The 18555-nt window shown below is 54.5% G+C and overlaps 2 protein-coding genes across 2 annotated transcripts in view; one reads left to right on the top strand and one right to left on the bottom strand.

The window, feature by feature from the left end:
* MONBRDRAFT_29610 (uncharacterized protein) overlaps window positions 1–2569 on the top strand; it is a gene marked incomplete at both ends in the record, with an annotated part of 6628 nt that extends 4059 nt beyond the window's left edge. Inside the window, 7 exons of the mRNA XM_001750070.1 lie at window positions 106–273; window positions 397–460; window positions 563–630; window positions 712–925; window positions 1027–1168; window positions 1327–1511; window positions 1656–2569. Coding sequence (XP_001750122.1) covers window positions 106–273; window positions 397–460; window positions 563–630; window positions 712–925; window positions 1027–1168; window positions 1327–1511; window positions 1656–2569 — 1755 coding nt within the window. The remainder of the gene's footprint in view (window positions 1–105; window positions 274–396; window positions 461–562; window positions 631–711; window positions 926–1026; window positions 1169–1326; window positions 1512–1655) is intronic.
* A 610-nt stretch (window positions 2570–3179) lies between these two features.
* On the bottom strand, window positions 3180–17936 carry ATM (uncharacterized protein; the record flags this gene model as incomplete). The annotated part of the gene is made up of 36 exons (XM_001750036.1): window positions 3180–3314; window positions 3571–3657; window positions 3777–3914; window positions 3998–4073; window positions 4193–4309; window positions 4401–4473; window positions 4570–4726; window positions 4824–4969; window positions 5110–5257; window positions 5336–5431; window positions 5542–5606; window positions 5690–5744; window positions 5903–6029; window positions 6179–6465; window positions 6521–6703; window positions 6840–6956; window positions 7053–10236; window positions 10449–10627; window positions 10711–11166; window positions 11288–11909; window positions 12047–12113; window positions 12144–12221; window positions 12714–13033; window positions 13135–13225; window positions 13355–15098; window positions 15887–16039; window positions 16146–16208; window positions 16312–16365; window positions 16493–16638; window positions 16720–16849; window positions 16925–16990; window positions 17114–17166; window positions 17256–17399; window positions 17542–17590; window positions 17662–17730; window positions 17838–17936. The coding sequence occupies 36 exons, from the start codon at window positions 17934–17936 to the stop codon at window positions 3180–3182; spliced, it is 9774 nt and encodes a 3257-aa protein (XP_001750088.1).
* Between the last annotated feature and the right edge of the window lie 619 nt (window positions 17937–18555).

The raw sequence follows: 18555 nt of genomic DNA, 5'->3' as shown, positions 1-18555 counted from the left end.
AGGGGGGGGGGGGGGCCACCCCCCCCCCCCCCCCCCCCCCCCCCCCACACACACACACACACACACTCTGCGCACGCTTCGTACTTCGACGCTATTTGCTGAAAGATCCCGAATCCTCACATTGTGGACTTCCTTTCCGTTAGCCGCACTTATCGCCAACTCAAGGCCTACAACTTTGCGGATCGCTTACAAGAATTGGAGGACCAGCTTGAAGGCGAAGGAGACCTTGTGGTACCACGCGAAGTGGAGCGACGACATCTCAAAGTACTGGAAGTACGTGAGCAATGCAAAAGGGACGCCAATCTAAAAATGTGCTGACTGCACTCATCCAGTCGGAGCTCACTGACACTGACTCTTTGAATCTGGACTGGTTCGCTTGTTTTTTTTGTGCCACAGACGTTGGGCAGTGGCCATTGGGGCATCGTGTCCAAAGCTCTGCTGGAGGAGAATATCATGTCGGGTATGTGGCAGTATGAGTTCGACTTGCAGGCTCAACCCTCTTTTTCTAATTCTTTTATTTATTGACAAGGATTTTTCTGCTCCTGCGTGTCCTCGATAATAGGTGTACCAGGCTTCTTGGTGGCCGTCAAAATTCTTAAAACGCAGTCGGATGAGGCACTCATTGAGCTGGTAGGTGCTACCAACCGCTATGAATTTTGTGGAAAGAGCTGCTGTTTGACAAATCTGATCAATTTCAACTCTCGCCCATAGACGCGCGAAGCCGCCTTCATGGCTCAGTTCAACCACGACAACGTTGTGCGCCTGCACGGTGTCATCACGAAGGATCAGCCCGTAATCATGATCATGGAATATTGCGAGCATGGCAGTCTGCAGTCTTTCCTGCGCGACAACGACACTGCACCCCAACAGCGACTTCAAATGGCGCTGGACGCCGCCATGGGTTTGGCCTACCTTGCAGGGCGCGGTATGTTGACGAGTTGATACAAGCGTGGTCGCTGCCCACCAAAGCATGGGATGAGTGTGCGTCTCACCCTGAGGCCTGCCCCTGTTCCTGTCCTTCATCAGGTGTCGTCCATCGCGACGTGGCGGCTCGTAACGTGCTCCTGTCTAGCGAGCTGAGGGGCAAGATTGCCGATCTGGGTTTGACGAGACAAGCTGAGGCCGACTCAGAGTACTACACCTCCAAGGGTGGTGCCGTCCCTGTCAGGTTGGTCCTTTTTTTTTTTTTGTCTCGCGTGCATCACCCCCATCTCGCAGCACATGAGCGCTATTTGGGCGAAATCTTCTGGGCCCTTTTTGCCCCTCGACTATACCTGCCCGCACACACTCACCCCTTTCCGCCACTGGAATGGTCAACCCATGCAGGTGGTCCGCCCCAGAGGCGCTCGAGGAGCACAAGTTCTCACAAGCCTCGGATGTCTGGAGTTGGGGCATCCTTCTGTATGAGATTGAGACAAAGGCCGCCTTGCCGTATGACGGCATGTCGAATCAGAAAGTTTGGATCAACGTGGCTGCTGGTTACCGCCTGGAGAAACCCACACAAACACCCGGTAGGTGTGCGTAACCGGCTTGCTGTTTTGAGCGCCTGGTCACAACCTTGCTGGGAATTGCCGTGACCAAGTGCCAGCTGTTCTGTGCAAGACATTGTCGCTCATTTTCGTTTTTACACAACCTTTGGTACGTACCTGCCTTAGCGGCCCTCTACGCCTTGATGCGCGACTGCTGGGCAGAGGAGACCAGGAGCCGCCCGGGGTTTTGCGAGGTGGTAAATCGTCTCGAAGACTTTGCCATCAGCCAAAACTTTTCCTACGAAATCCCTCGGCCGATGTCCGGTGATGCCTCGCTTTGCACGAGTGCTTACACCTCTGCAGGCTATGAAAAGCCTGTGCGAACGGAATCCCCTTTGCCGCCCTTGACCCCAGCCTTGTCCTCGACGGCCGTATCGCCACTGCCGCCGCCTGTGGCCCCACGCCCCACCCTGCAGGCACCACCGCATCTGTCGTCGCGGCCGGTGAGCGCCAATAGCGGCTATGAGCGGCCACAAGCCGCTTCGCTCGCGTCTAGTCACTATGATGCCCCAGCATCGACTCTGCCTCGCCGCAGCAAGTCACCGCGAGCGTCACACCACGGGCACCCTGCTCCTCAATTGACATCAGTGAGCGAGGCCAGTGAACTGGCCGACCTGGCGTCCAGCATGCCCACGGTCACCACGAACGACTCGGCCCCCACCACTTTTGCTTCCCCCGAGGCCACCTACCTGCCTCTGGTCGGCCGTGGTGATCAGCTGTTGTACGCCGACCAGGCCCTCCCTGACGCCAACAGCATCAATCGCGTGGAGACCCTGCGAACAAGCAACCCACCCTCGAAGCGCAGTTCAAGTGCGTGCAGCAGCATTGCATCAGAGCCTGCAGATCAAGGATACATGAACCTATACTCTTCAGCCATTGCAGCATACGAAACCGGCGTGGTGCGCAATAGTGCTGACAACGGGGCCGTCATTGACATGCCCAACAATGAGAGCGTGAATCCCTTGTACAAGCCTCACTCGCGGGCAAGCAGTGTCGGGGGCTTGACCCGCAACAACTCTCGAGCAAGCAGTCTGGTTTAAACGACTCCTGAGGTTCACGTCGCGACGCCGATCTTGCGGTGCATCACAGATGCTTAAACGAATGACTCTTTGTTCGGGGTGATGAGCAGCAAGCGCAACTCGCAACTTGATTGACATGTGAATAAACATGATGTTAACTGGCTTTGCGAATAGTCAATTGTTGCGAGCCGTGTCAAAAATATCATGTACTGTGCTCGAGCGTGTGTACTCGCATCTTTTCAATAGTAGCAAGTGTTATAATTGAACCATAATTGTGAATGAGAGGGATGGTTTTTGCAACGCTGGCGCAAACTCTCGTTCAGCTCTTTGTCCTTCGAGGTTTCATCTGAGTTTCGAGTTAAGTGTCTCAGTCACTGAGCAACTAACTGTGCGCGGGCGCCGGGGCTCGAAGCTGCCTTCTCCCGATTGGTGCAACCATTATTCGATATAAACTCAAGGGTCACAAGTATGCAGCATGAGATTTTCTGGGGGGTCATAATCATGTAATGCACAAAAAAGGCAGAAAAAATACCACGTAATTTTTGATATATTCGGCACTGAATGGCATGCCGACTAGAGTTTGAATGCGTGCATACACAATTAGCTCAGTAATCCTGTCGTTGAATCTATTTCAAATCCAGGCCTGCCAGCCAGAATATATCGATGCCAGATTGGTCAGATCGGTGGCTTCTTGGATGAGAACAGCCACGTGTCCTTCAAGACCCAATGGTGTTGCAATATGAACACCTCGCAGTTTCGCTTGGATCTAGTGTGTACAGCATCAACATCCGTGAGCTGCGCGTGGAAAGGACAGATACTAACGTGGTCAGAAGAACATACCCGAGACAAGACACGGCGGGCAGCAAAGGTTTCGAGTGAGGTGCTATCTTCTTGCACGACCGAGGCCGCAGGTTCCTTGGCTAAGGAACAGCACGTGTTGAGATACACCGCGGGCCGCTCGTATTAGCTCACCACATTGTGGCTTATGGAGAAGCAGCGGTCTTACACTTTTCGCGGCGCACTTGGTGTTGCGTCGTCTTGCGAACTTTGATCGACCAATCACTCAAAGGATCAAAGAGCAGCACCTGCAACACGGACATGACGGATTCCTGTGCCCACGCCGTCACACGTGTTTTGGGAGCGACGGTCAAGTGTGAGAAATTGGCAGAGCACACCAGGTTTGTCCCACTCAACTGTGCAATGTGCAGCGTCGTCGACACAATCTTACCTCGTTTTTGCGAAGCATGCCCAGGGCGAGCTCACAGCACGCACGGAAAGTTCCTTCCGTGCCTGCGATCCCCATGCCATCAATGACGTCGCGCGTTAGGCGAAAGGGAACGCGCTCGGGAATCGGGAGCAAAAGTCCCTACGCAATGGCACACGATGGGGTTAAAAGATTCTCGATCTTGTGGCAGGCACGACAAGCGCTGGTGCGGGCCGACAACTTACTCCTTCAAAGGCAATGCCCAGATCGATCAAGACAAGTTCTGCCGTGGTTGAGTCCATCAACAGGTTGTTGGGGTGCCTGTGAGCCAGGGTTGCCGTTGGTGGGTGCAAATAGTATGAGCACTCTGCAACTGCACCACGCGAGTACACGTTATACAGATCAGCACAGGCCAGGCAATGCTCCATTCTTCACCATACCTATCACCCAGGCCAAGAATGTAGCCGACGATGCTGGCCACGGCCACGCTCCGTGTGTATCGTGTTTGGGCGTCATACCAAGTGTACGCGTCCGCAAACTTCTCCGTAAAGAATCGACTAAGCCAACAACACATGAGTGGATCAGACTATGCGCGAGCGTGCAGCCGGAATATCATTCCACTCCATCCTCTCTTCGTGCTGAACACACCGAAAAACAGGGTGAAAGTGCTCAAACACTTCTTGCAAGGCTTTCAGGCGCGAATTTGTATCACGGTGGTGATCTAGGTCCAGAGCAAAAAAAAATGCCACAAGTTGGATGAGGAACGGAATCCCCTGCGTGGCCGGTTCCTCGCGACAAGAGCCATCCTAAGACCTGCCTTCATGCATGTGCTCGCGGCAGCGACGCGAGTCCCAGTCTGTGGGAAGACCGTGTCGTTTGTGCAAGGCGTTATTGGAGTTGACCAAGCAATCACCAAATGTAACCGTGTTTTGCACCCATTCAAGTACGCCCACCCGGCGCCCCAAGGGTACCACCTGCCGGCAATTGAGAAGCCTTGGGACTGAGCGCACGCGCACCAGTGACGTAACAGACCCATCAAACAACGCTTCGGCACATGCCAGTGGAACTCACGTTATAGGTGCGAACGTGAAGCAACCGCCGACGACACTCGACGTCGCGGGCAAGCCAACTGTTTAGCTGGCAGAAAACTTGCTGCATGGTGGCGTCTTGACGCGTGTCGTCATTGTTTTTGAGAAGCTGTCGATAAAGACGACCATCTGCCATCGCAAAGAAGCATGCAAGCGGAGCCAGTCAAGACGCACACCACGACGGTTACCATCGTTCAGAATGCTTATCATGCAGCATCGGTCGTGCGGTGAAAATGTCAAAGCGGTGTGGGGTGCGAAGGCTGACCTACCAGAGCCACGGCATTCTAGAATCTTGGGGTGATTTGCACCCCCAGCAAAGGAGAGCGATAGCTCAAAGTGATCCAATCCTGGAAACTGTTCAAGGTGCGCAACCTCAAAGGAGGGCTGCAGCGGCAAACTCGCCGTGGCAATGGGCATCTAAGTTCACGAGTCGGCATAAAGGCACATTCAGACCAGTGCCGGGGAGCTCAAGCCAAAGTATCGGCGCCTGCGCACCGTTGGGGGAAGATGCATGTCGCCGAATAAAGCTGACAGCTCTTTCAATTCTGACGGCTCCCAAGATACATTCTTTTCATAGTCGACGCTGGCCAACTGCATGCAAAGGTGGGCGGGTGGGTGGGGGGAGGGGGAGGGGAAGTAAAAAATACCGGTTAAAAGACCCTTTCTCTGCTGCTGGTGCCGGGCACTGCCCTGAGGCTCACCTTAAGGTATGCTTTGTGAACGCGTTCGCAAGCATCCAACAGCGTTCTCAAACGATCACCCGTCTCTATGCAACATCATGATCCGCCAACCATTAGAGAGCGCCTGAGCATCCACGGGCACGCCAATTTGCCAGGTGCAAGTACGGACTTCGTAACGACTCCCAAATGCGATTTGCTTTGCGTTCTTGAGCCATGCTCCCCGTCTATGATATAACAAACACGGTCGCAAGTGAGGAAAGGGACCGGTCAAAGATGTCACCTTAACTGCTCGGATATCCGGTGTTGCAAAGCCACCTTTCAACTCGTGAGACATCCATCGCGCAAAACACTGGCGAAATAGCCGGCGCCATGCAGCACTGACCGGATCGCTCAGAAGCTTGAGCTTCCACATGGCTTGGTAGGGGTAGATGCTACTTGTACCAATCAGAACGTGCTCCAGAAGCTCCTGAAAACGCCGAGCCGAGCCGAAATCTTGTTGGCCTTGAAGTCTATGTGTCCCCATACAACAGCGTGAAATGAGCCGAGTGTGATTGTAAAAGCGCAGTAACCTGCAAATTCACGGCGCCGCCTCTCGATGCAGCGCTCCAACTCATACAACTCACCGTGCCGAGAGCTGATCTAGGAAGCCCGCCCAGACCTGTACTGGTAGCTGAGCGTGTGTATCTTGCATGCCGGTCCATCGTTCCAATATTGCTTGCACGTCTGCGTTATCGCAGTTGTCAAGCCAAAGGGAGCATAGTCGAAACGCACATTCGTGTTCTTCGGCATCATACGCCAGAACATGGCAATATCCAGTGGCCGCGTGGCACAAAAGCTGTTGGCGGAGCTGCTCGCGGCGCTGAAGCATGCCTCTATCCCACTCGATTTGGCGCTGCAGCCGCGCCGTATGAGACAGTAAGAAGGGTAAACAAAATAGGCACTTTTCTGTATGTTGACGTGCCAAAACACCCGGGTCAGGGAACGGGGCTGGGAAACTTACCTTTCGTCGGGCGACACGCCGCGCTTCCTCTTTGGAGAGCTGAGCGACATCCGGCCGGTGAGTTTTTAAAAGCTTGTTTTCGCTTTCAATGCGCTCCTGATGCACGTCGGCCGAATAGGGCGCCATCGCTTGGCACTGGCGGTTAGCGTAAAGAGCCAGCTCGCGATAGGCCCGGCAATTGTCCTAACGCTCTCGGACGGGGGCAGGTAGCAGAGTCAAAAAGGGAAGCGAACAGACATGGGCACTTAGCCAGAGGTACCAAGTCCGAAAACCATCAAGAGCCAGTTCTTCATTTAGACTGCGAGGCATCACTTCAAACCTTTGCATCAGTGCTCTCAGTGCTGGCAGCGATGGCCTTCTGAAACACCTCATTCACAAGGACTTCAGGGGCCTTGGCTTGTAGCTGGCCGTACTTGCTTCCCAAAAAGGTCAGGGCCTAGACATACATGCCCACCGGCCCAGTGCGATAGGGTGGTTTTGAAATCATAGCCCTTCTGAGTTGAGATTGTGCTTGTGCGCTGAGATCACGCACCTGTGCCTGGCAACTGGCGGTCATTGCGGGTCTGTAGTCCTTATCGTCGAGCGCATGCTCAACAAGGCGGATCGCAAGCTGAGTTGCTCCCAGATCCCAATAGCACTCGGCCTGTTGAATCAGCCAGCCAAAGGGGATTTGCCAGCCCGAGGGACCGGTCCGGGCCTCCATGCGGCGCCAGTCCTCAGTGGCGGCCAGGGCATCATGAAAGCGGCCGTGCTCCCGCAAAACCTGAACCAACTCAGCGTAGCCCTTTGAGAGAATGTCAAGATTTGGGTTGGGCCCAGCCATCGCTGCAAGCGCAAGGCGCGAGCGCAGGCGCAGGCTTTGATGCGGCAGATCAGAGTACGCCTCGCTGAACGGTGTCTGAACAAGTTGGCCGTCAAGCAGTGTGGCCAGTTCGTGTAGTAGGGCCATGTGCCCGACGATGGGCAGAATGGCAACATTGAGGCCGGAAGTCACATCCAAGAGTCGCTGTAACTCGGAGGCTTGCCCGACCTCCACGATGGTCTTGTGGGGAGCGCCATTTGCGACAGCCGTTAGCAGACGGCAAATGGTCCCGTCCAAATGCGAGTCGTCGGGCGCCTGAAGCAATTCTTTCACGGGATCGGAAGCCCACTGAGCCTGCTCCCAAGCTCGGCGAGAGCGATAGCCGACCGCTTGTGGGTCAGTCACTTGCTGCATCAGTGCATCGGCGGGCAAGGTAAAGCCCACACGCTGCAGAGCCCAAGCCGTCTCTTGCACATGCTGTGGAGAGGGCGACTCTCGCTGCAGGCGCTGCAGAGCGCCTGCAGAGAGCAGGTCCTGACCTAGCGCAGCAAAGTAGCCGACTCGATCCATCTGTCGCATGGGATTGGCAACATGCAGGAGGTCATCTTGTTGTGACATCAGGCGGTAGCTCTGGAAGAGGAGGTCTCGATCTATAGCTGTCAACCATGTGGTCCACGGCGTGCTGTTGGCAGCGATGGCGTTGGGACTGGCCGAGGCTGTGTTGAGGAAGCTGGCGTGGAGCGGCTCGACATGCTCGACCTCTAATGCAAGCTGAAGATAAAGCACGCTCAAAGGCTGCAACCCGAGGACGCGGGCGACCTGTGCTGCTTGCCGAAAGTCAATGTCCAGCCATGAAAGGCGGTCCCAAAACTCGTTGGTGGGTATCGTTTGTTTGGCTCGCTTATGAGGCGGTGCACCCATGCCTGCAGTGCGCTCAGGGTGGTCAGTGTTGCGCAGCCACTCCAGGACCTCTAATACGAAAGCAGCTCGCTCACGAAGCATTGGGGTATCATTTGCTAATAGGCCTGCAAACACAGCTGCAATACACCGCGAAACGCCAGACCGCGTGTTGTGGTGGGGGTCATGGAGAAGTTGCACTTGCAATACCAGCGGAAAAATGTCACGAGCCAGGCCCGAGCTGAGAGCCACCAGGTCAAGGATACACGCAAAAGCAGCGAGGGGGCTCTCCTCCTCAGCCCAACGCAAATGCATCGCAGCAGCAACAAGGCAGCTCACGCGGGTCCGAATCCACACATCAAAGGGTTCATCACCTTGGCTCCATAATTTGGGATTGAAAGAGGCCAGCACGGGGTCGGCAAGTGCCGGGCGAAGAGTGGCTGGAAAGTGCGCCATTAATCCAAGCCACTGCGAGTCCAAGATTTTATTGACTTGAGTTGTATCACGCCGGTGTCGAAAAAAGCGAAGGCGATCCCAAGTCGAAGATATGGCTGGGTCGGCTGGACGATCTCTGGTTGTCGAGTCACGGGACTGCAGTATAACCGAGGGACAAGCAGCTAAGCGGATTAAGGCAGCAACGACGCGGCTGGCACTCACACCAGCAAGGCTGTCTGAGTCCCAAAGAACCTTGAATGTGTGGACCAGTAGCGAAGAGCAAACGCTCGACAACTCCCGCGGCATGACGGTGGGCATTTGTTTCATGGGCCAACCGGCGAAGGTCATGGTGGCTGGTTGAAGAAATGCAAGGCAGCGTGCAAGTGTGGCTGGCTCGGGCGCTGGCCTGGGCCGCCGCGCGGCTTGGTGCCCGAGCAAAATCTGCAGAAGCTGATACTGCAACCCAGAGTCGATGGCGCCGACTGCCGTTTGAAGAAGCTTGATGTACTCTGAAAGGCCTCGTTGCTCGAGCCCATACAGCTGGGTGAGACTCACAAACTGCTGAGTGGCCAAAGAGCGCGACGTGATTGATCTCTTCAACGTCATGTGAGCTTCACGGGCTTGATGCAAGGCCGCTCGCTCTGGAACCAGAGGAAGCATGGAAAGTACACCAAAATCATTACGCAGAAGATCACCAGCGGCGTGGCCAGCATCAAAGAGTTCCTTGGACAAGTTGGCGCAGATCTTTTCCGTCTCGTTGTCAACCCCCGGTGAATGCAGCAAGTCGAACATGCAGTAGTAGACGCGAAGTGCCAGCGTGGGCACCCACGTGCGCTCAGCAACGCCCGCGATTCTTTGTTTGCTGGGTGAGCTCGTGCCGGACGAACTCGAGCTCGTTCGGGTACTTCGACTGGGCCGGGCAGGTTTTTTATCTGTCCAATTCGAGATGGCCAACAACATGATAGAGTCCAGTAGCTCCGCACAGCGGGCACCGGCTACGGCGGCTATGGCTGGCCAGTAGCGATGGCGCACGAGAGCTTCAATGGCGCTGACGGCAAGGAAAATCACGTCTGGGCCCACCACACGAGGTCCTTTGTCAAAGAGCAGACGGTGCAGCCCCAGGTTGCTTTGAATGCAGACAAAATGCAAGTGCAGGGAGGCATCCAACAGGTGAGCCACAGTAAACGCCTGAAGAATGCGGTCTGCAGTGTCTGCCATGATTTGCGCTAGAGTAGGAATACTTTTCCGAAATAGGTCACTCGCTGTATCCGACGAGCTTGTGTCAAGTTTGCTTTTGATGGAACACGCGATGTCGGCACTGCAAGAGATCAAGGGAGCCATCAAAAGCGGGACTCGTGCTGTGCCTTGCGGAAGAAGCCCATCATCGTTGTCCCAGGCCACCAGCTGGATGACGTGGCGCACAACGGCGGGAATGCTTTTTTGAAGCATACGCCGTGGCTCGCCCTCAGCTACGTCGAGTAGCTTGGGCAGAACGCGGCTAAAAATAGCACTGCGCTCATCCGAGACTGTATAAACAATGGCAGAGAGGCGTTGAAAACAGGCGCGGGCCATAGCTGGCACGCTAATGTTTGAGCAGAGATCGTGGTGGTGTGAGGAGGCATGACCCCAATCCGTCCCAAGCAAGCCAACTCTCTCTAAAAAAAAAAAAAAAAAAAAAAAAAAAAAAAAAAAAAAAAAAAAAAAAAAAAAATGGAGCAACGGCTAACAAAACACTTGCGTTCCTCAGGCATCCGGACAATTAGCAGAACATAGACTAAAGGGTTGAGCACGTACTCGGTTTGGGTCAGCTCTGCAAGAGCAGCACACATGGGCTGAATTTCTGCTTCCCGCCCTCGCACCATGATGGCGGCCAACAGTTGAGGACGAAACTCGAGGCAAAAGGCTCGAAAGGCTGGGAGTATCAACGACGCATAGCGTTGTGAACGCGGCTCTGCTCGTCGCTCCGCAAATAGCTAAAGCGCGGGGGCCGAGGCAACAGCGTAAGCGGCACGACGTAAATATCACGCATCAACCATGTGCAGGCTGCCGGGCAAACCTCGATAGTTTTGCAGCATTCCACACCGGAGCAGTCGCGGAGGAGCCAGACAGGAAAGGTCAGGAATGGTGTACGCCACTCAGGCGTGTCAGCCAGCACGTCAAAGCAGAGGTTATGCTCCATCCAGCGACAAAAGAGATACTGGGCATTGGCTCGAACAATGGCCTCGGGTGAGCAGGCCCATTCTCGTCCCAGCCAAGCCAGCAGCCTCTCCACCAAACGGCTCAGACGCCCACGGCCAAGCCCAACAACAAAATATAAAAGCTCGCAGTGGCGCTGTGGAGCCTGAGGCAGTAGTTTGGCAAAGGTGACGCTCGCAGACATGCGGTACATGCGAATGATGTGCTTGTACCGCAAGTCGTTCTCAGGGCATTCCTCGCCCATGTAGATGAACGGCAAATCGTCTATGGCTTCACCATTGCTCAAGTTTAGCAAAGGCTTTTGCTGACGGCATATCTGGCAAAGACACACAAGGTGAGAGGCATAAACGGGAAAATGTGAGGGCTGGGGGAACAAAGTCAGTGCGAGACGCAGCAGACAAAGCAGCAGTCTGTGCCACCAGTCGGCATGACCTCACCTCTTTAATCAGTTCATCGGCAAAAGGCAAAGGCAGTTGACCAACGAGCTCAGCTAGCACTGATGCACAACGCAGTCGAACTTCGGCATTTTTGTCGCGTGACACGGCGGCCAGCTCTGCCAAAGGTCGCACTTCAGTCTCGCCTTGAGCTGGCAACCAACGTCGAACCGGATCTGCTTGCACACATTTTGCCAGCACCTCGACAACGGCAACACGCTCGGCGGGACCCAGTTTGCTGCGCTGGGATTTGAGGGCACTGCGCCAAAAACGTTTATTGGCAAAAAAGCGCTGCTTAAACTCGTTGAGCGCCATCTTCAGATCAGGCGCCGCCCCCGGCTCTGTAGAAGCTCGAATGACATGTGGAACTGCGAGAGCCAGGAGTTGCAAAAGGGTGCTGATCATGTTCGGTTCAAAGGTGTCGTCCAATAGCGACTCTTCCCCGAGGGCTACACAGTGCAGAATTTTCAAGGCGACCTCCGTTCGCCGGGCCTCATTAGGAAACGTATGCATGAGAAGGCTGCGACTGATGCACACGGTCACATTGACAGGCGCTTCTTCATCGTCCAAGCCCACTTCGATAAGGGTTTGAATGATGTGGTCGGCTAGTTCCTGAGCGTGGCCGCTAAAAATGGCAGAACAACGCCAGGCATGCAACACATCGAGTGTTGCCAACTGTAGTGCTTCAGTCGGGTGTCGAGGAGTCAGGGATGCTTGGCGTATAGCGTGCGGTGGTACGTCCGAATCTTCGCCTATAAATACTTTGCGTGAGACGGCACGCAACTCCTTTCCCTTTCATCTTTCCTCGCTTCCTGCCTGAGCCTTTTCGCTGTTTATGCAATCGTCAAGGGCCACGCACCTGAAATGACAATATCCAGCTCTGGGTCAAGCTGTGGTTGCGAAGCCGGGATGGCATTGAACATGGCCGTGGCTTCGTCTTGAAGAGTCATGATGTCGTGAAGTCGAGAAGCGAGTGCATGAGTGAGCGTAGCTGCAAGCTTTTGGAGCCACTTCGGCCATTGTGTTTGATCAAAGTACATGGAAGTTCCGTTCGGTGTAGAAGTGCTTGGCTCTTGTTTGGGAGGCTGCAAAGGGTCGTATGTGCCTCGCCACGCCGCCACCTGTGTCACATCTTGCACATGCAGCAGAGCCAGTGCTTGCACCCAATGACGCTCTGTCACCAAGGTGTCGGATGACATCGTGCTGATCCAGTCCTCCAGGTGCTTAGCTGCACGCGCCAAGGTTGTGCGCATGCCTTCAAGATTGGCACTATGATCAGCGAGGCAGCCCGTAGCTGGCCAAGAATAGACCCGCACCCAAACTAGCAACTGCAACAACACGCGAGCAATCGGTTTCGTCTTCGACAACGCCTTGACAGAACTTGCAACGCAGGCTGCTTTTGATGCGGTGGTTTTGAAGGTGGTCTCACGAGAGGTGAGCAAATCTGGTTCATCGTCGGGCAACAGCGTGGACATTTGATCCGACAAACACTGCAGAGCTCTCAGCCATAGGGCACCACTGAGCGATGCAACCGCAGGCGCAGCACAGGGTGTTGATTGACCCTTGCGATAATGGGGCCTGCCAGAGTGTCCATGGGCTGCCTGGGGTGCGAGATGGTCATTCAGGGTGTAAAGACGTTCCAAGCGTGCATTTGGGGTGGGGGCAGCCGAGTTTTTCGAGACATTCGTCGGCAGGTCGTAGATGCTCAGCTGTTGACCGCAGAACCCAAGAATGGCAAGTCCAACCCCGCTACAAAGGACACCGAGATCAAATGCAATATGTTAGCTTGCAACAGAAAACAAAATAAATAAAAAAAAAAGGCAAATCAAGTCGTAGAGCAAGCAACGGACCTCACACGACTGCCAATCTGACTGAGACTTGATACAGCCAAGGGATCCAGATGGGTGGTCAACTGCTTTACAATGTGGCACAAATTGTCTCCTGGGGGTGGGGGTGGTTGTTTACAAAGTCGCAAGCATACACAAGTGAGAAGGACTGGGGTAGCTCGAGGCTTGCATGCAGAGTGAAGCATTGCGAATGAAATAATGGTATTATGTTTTGTCCTGTTACCTTCGCCGAGGGTCAATGATGCGTGTTGCTGCAGAATGGCGAGATATTGTCCGTTTACAAGGCTGTGCTCGAGCCCTTTACGATCCAGGGTGGTCTGTACAACTTTGGCAGCCATCCTGCGAGCATTCGCACCCACCACCTCTGTGGCAAGGCAGAGTACGTCATAAAGTTGTGTGCGTTGATCATCGTTGAGGCCATGCATTTGAAGTCGTTGCTCAATCAATGTTAAAATAGGCTGCCAATCATCCAGACTGCCGCAAAAGGCCTGCAGGCCTGCACACCTAGACCCGGACTCGGCAGCTTGTTGCTTGGCCGCGGCCGTGAGCATGGCCTGGAGCGCTTGAAGCGCCCAAAATTGCTCATTGCTGGGCTGGTGCTGAATGACTGCTGACAGGTTCGCAATGAGTTGGGCCGGGACTAAAGCGCCGGCGTGTCGCCACAGGTGATCTGGATGGCGCTGGCACATGGCTCGAGCACATAGCATGAAAGGGACGCGCCGATCGGTTTCTGTCAAGGCGGCCAGGCAAGAAGACCAAAAATGTGGTGCCTGATCTGGTGCAGCCTCGCGCTCTTTTGTTCCGCTCTCATCGGCCAGATGTACGGCATCGACAATCACTTGGACCCAGGGCGTCATGCTGTTGGCATGATGCAGCGACGAAAAGTGCTGTGACTGCAAGTGTGCGAGGGCAGGTCGCCAAAGGGTGTCCAGCGTGAATTTATCTACGGTCAGACCGAAGATACAGTTGCGCGCAACAAAGCCGAGTCGCCACAACGCCACGACGGCGCTAGCAGCACGACGAGACTGCTTCACAAGAGGCGCGATATTCTGGGCATGCTGCCCGATGAACCTCAGAAGGCTACCCTGTGAAGCTCGCCCCAGCAGCTCGGCGTAAGCCAGCGTGCTCTCAAGAGCACCGCCAATGGCAGATGCGGCACCCCGGGCGCCCCGAGCATGGACAAGTCCCGGTGTTTGTAGAGCAATGAGACAGTCGCCAAGGAAGGACTCCACCTCCAGCATGAGGTTTTGTTGTACCAGGGCCTCGCTGAGACGCTCTGGAGCTTGGGAGAGTGTCCAGACGAGAAATTGCCAGTGGGAGTCACGAATGGTGTACATGGACTCCAGGCTAGGCTGAGCCCGATCATCGTAGCTCAACATGCGGGTGATGTAGCGAACGGTGTGCATGACGAGCTTGGTACTGCATCGATCGGCATAGTGATGGATGTTGAGGATGCGTGTATTTAATATGTTGAGGAGCTGTGCGCCGTGATGCTTGAGAAGCGCCGCATATTCGGGCTCGCTGTCGTGACTAAAAAAGCCGAGCAGAAATGCAGCTGGGTTCTTCATGGTCTTGAGGCCAGTCTTGTAGGCGGTGCGCAGCATCCAATCTTGATGTAGATGTTGCCGCTCGTCGGCCTTGAGCAGGACATCGGAGAGCAAGGATAGGATTTCCAGGGCAGCTTGGGAGTTGGTGCGACGTTGGGCGAGCCGCTTTTGCCATTGCTTGATGTCTTCGGCGGCCGCATCTATCACGTGCGTCACGATGTAGGGCCAGCCAACGGTGGCGTGCTCCATATCCAAAGTGTTTTCATCAAGGTGTCTCAGGACGGCACGATCATCGAAGAGGCTTCGTAGACGCTGTCCTCCCTGCCTGCGCTCGTACACCGTACTGCCATAGATGGCACGGCACGCGTCCCGAATCTCCTCCTCATAATCCCGTTGTTGGCTCTCCATGTCGTGCTTGCCCTAAGAGGGAGCCAGTGATGACTATCAAATGGCTTTGTGAGCCCCTTGTTCCTGTTCACAAATGCACGGCCATGCTTTCACGGCCGGGTGCGCAGATGTGCCCACGCAGCCTCAAAGCCTTTTGGAAAAAAAAAAAAAAAGAAAGGAAAAAAAAAGCGCGTCTACATCAAAGTTCTTGTGTTTTTGTAACGTTCACATTCACACACATCAAAACATGTTGTGACGTGAGGAAGATGACAATCTCTTTTTGGCGGGAAAGATTTGTCGACAAGAGAGACAAGGTGTTTGTTGCCAGAGTGCTCCTATAGCTGCTATCCTGGAATTTGCCGTCGAGGGCTGCCTCCCATCTCCCACCACTCGCCATCTCTCGCCAAATCAGCAGAAAGGAAGGGCATGGCTCATAGCTCTGCCATGTGTTTTCTTCAAATCATTCATGAATTGGGCCGCCCCTTTTGCGCCTTATCAACAAGTTCGAAAAAAGAAACAGCGCAGCCGGTCCCTGCTTCTGTTCCTCGCCTCGACGGGTGAGCATACATAGCACTATCAAGAAACGTCCGCGCAAGCGGGCTTTCGCCTTGAAGGGGAAGGGATCTCAAAAGGGAAAGAAGGTTCCAAGGACATCCGAGGTGGCCACGTGGGCTTTGAAGTCCTGCATCACGAAAGCACGAGGACAGCAACTGTGAGCAAGATATGCCGCCGCGCCGGGTGATAACGAGCAACAAGTTTGGGCTTCAAATCGAAACAGCAACAAGGGGTGTGGTTGGCTTGACACAGGCGCAGGTCGATACCTCGATGGTGAGGCTGTCCCCGGCATCCATCTGGTCAAACATGTCATCGACCAGGTCTTGGATGTTACGGCGATCTTCTTTTTCCTGGCGCAACAAAGCTGCTGAGCTGCGCCGTGAAGAGCGGCTTTCCCCAAGCATCTGCTCTTGAATATCCTAAAGGAAGGGGAAGGAAGCGCACGTGTTTGTCATGAGCTGCATGATTTGCAAATCCGTTCACACGGGTACCTCGTTGAAACGCCCGAGCACTGTTGCATCATACCTCCTGCGCTTCGCTGTGACGGCGGCGTTCCTCGGCAGCGACCTCTGCCGCTTCGTCTTCATCCTAACCCAGACAATAATAACAAGGTCAACGACCATGACGACATCGACTCGGTTGGGGCGTGACGCCAGTGGGTTTGAAGTACGCGCGTGCGTGTTTGCCGCACCTCCTCGGCCAAACTGGGCATGGGCGCCTGCTCCGTCTGGACAATTTGTTCAATCTAACGGCACGCCATGATTATCGGGATTTCAATGACAGGCAAACGGACCAGTGGTCCAGCCACACAGAAAAGCCGGCAAGGGTTTTGTGTGGAGAGGGCCGGTGTTTCCAAGCCATGATCCACTCACCATTTTATGGGGCATGCTGGTCAAAAATTCGACCATTTCCTGCTTGGTGAGCCGGCCATCCCCATTGCGATCATAAAGCCGAAAGAACCATTCACTCTTTTGCTCAGCACTGCCCCGCACCATCACCCCCAGAAAGGTGATAAACTCTAAAGCGAATTCAGCATCGACGGGGTCAGGGCGTTGCGAGGGAAAGAGGCTTTTCCTTCTTGCCCGAGAGTCTAGCCTACCTTCATACTCAAATTTGCCGCTGCGATCCTGGTCGAAGAGCTCGAAAATACAATCCACCAGCATCGGAGACTCCAAGCGAGCATAAGTGGAGTAGACAATATGGAAATAGCTGCGCGGCAGCACCATGTCCTGATGCATGACGCAAAATCCCATGAGCTGTACACGTCTGCAGCCGGGATCACAATTGGAGGAAGTTGGCCGTACGTTCTCTTTAAAAGCGGCTAGCATTTGCTGAAGCTCAGTCCGGGTGAACCGCTGACCCGTCTCCGTCTGCCCACAAAAAAAAAAAAAAAAAAAAAGCCCCAGAGGTAGCCAGCGACGGCTGAGAAAGCGGCGCAAAGGTGCAAAGCCATCGAGCAGAGGTGCGAGGAGAGTGTGCGCAACTCTTCAAACCTCTAGCAGGCGGTCAACGCGGGCCTCGTCCTCTTTGTCGAGGTAAACCCAATCTAAGGGGGAACGAGGAGGCATGAAAGGAACCCATCCCGTTGAAGCAAGCCAGATGTCAACAGGCCCTGACAGACAGCATTGGACCAACCTTCATCGTCATCATCGTCACCATCGTTTGCCCCGTTGCGCTGGTCATCGGCGGGAGTTGTTGATGCACCAGTGAGATTGGTTCCCGATTTTTTCTTCTTATCAAGGCGAGTGCTCAACCGTCGGTGCCGGGACCCGCTTCGCTCTGCACGGTCGGAGCCAACACAGCAAAAATAATATGTACCGTGACGAGAAGCGATAGGATGCAAAGGAAACTGGCACCCATTTCAAAGTCATAATCACATTGTAATGTCAAAACAAGGTCCATGCCAAGGTAGGCCTCGTACCAAGGGGCGGTTTGGTGGTAACGGGGCTGGGATCTACGATAAACTGTGTCTGTTGGACAAGCAAACTGATTGAGGAGGGCCTCAAGATTGGTTTGGGAACGGTGAAGGAACGCCGCGTACCTCCACGATGTCGGCGACGGCTGACTCGATGGCTTGCTTTGCAATGTTTGCTGAGAGTCGTTGCTCGCGCTGCGTACGCGGGGGCAAGTTGGCAAGTCAAGGTGAGGGGCGCATTGAAACGGTAGCCGGCCCGGCCGCTGCGCAGCGGCTGGGAGAGCAGGACGCCTCCGACGCACCTTCGAGGGGCGGCGGCTGTTTGACTTGGCCTTGGACTTGACCGTTGCGTTTGTTTCAGGGTCGACATAAGTCTGATCGCGAGAGCAGCAGCACCCCATGCCAGCGGTAATGACAGGGGCTTGGCTGGGCTGCCCTTGCCGACCGCGGACCGGCAAGTAATCAGCACCGCCAAGGTACCACCACACGTCTTAGAGGTCACTCGTGCATCAAAGCTCCAAACACACCTAAAATCACACGCCTCACCCCATCTATCCCCCGCCGCCACCCTGCCCCCTCTTGATCCCGATCCTCCGCCGCCCGCCCAAACTCTTTGCGCACCACGACAAGGAGGGGGCGGACAACAAAAACAAAAAAGAGAGACTTGTGCTCAAAAAACGTCAGCACATTCTTGAATCTCCTCTCTAACATGTAAACTTGAAAATCTCTTCTCTCTCGTTTTTTTCGCTTTCTCCCATCTTGTTACCAAATGTAATGTCATACTCTTTTTACAATTCACCGAATGGCTTTTGCTTTCAAGCAATGTAGGCATAACAAGAAAGTGGGTACTGTGGCCCGTGCCACTGCCCCACACACACACATACACACACGCGCGCTCCACGTCCACACGCCCCTTTTGAAAAGGTTTTCCCTCCACACTCTTCGCTTGGTATTTTTTTTTTTTTTTTTTGAATTTTCCTTTCCTGTCCGTTTGGCTGTATCGGTGTGTGTGTCGTCCAA

Source organism: Monosiga brevicollis, genomic scaffold (assembly GCF_000002865.3).
Source record: "Monosiga brevicollis MX1 MONBRscaffold_36 genomic scaffold, whole genome shotgun sequence".
Taxonomy (NCBI): domain Eukaryota; class Choanoflagellata; order Craspedida; family Salpingoecidae; genus Monosiga; species Monosiga brevicollis.
The sequence above is the reverse complement of the archived record's forward strand: the minus strand, read 5'-3'. Positions and strand labels throughout refer to the sequence as shown.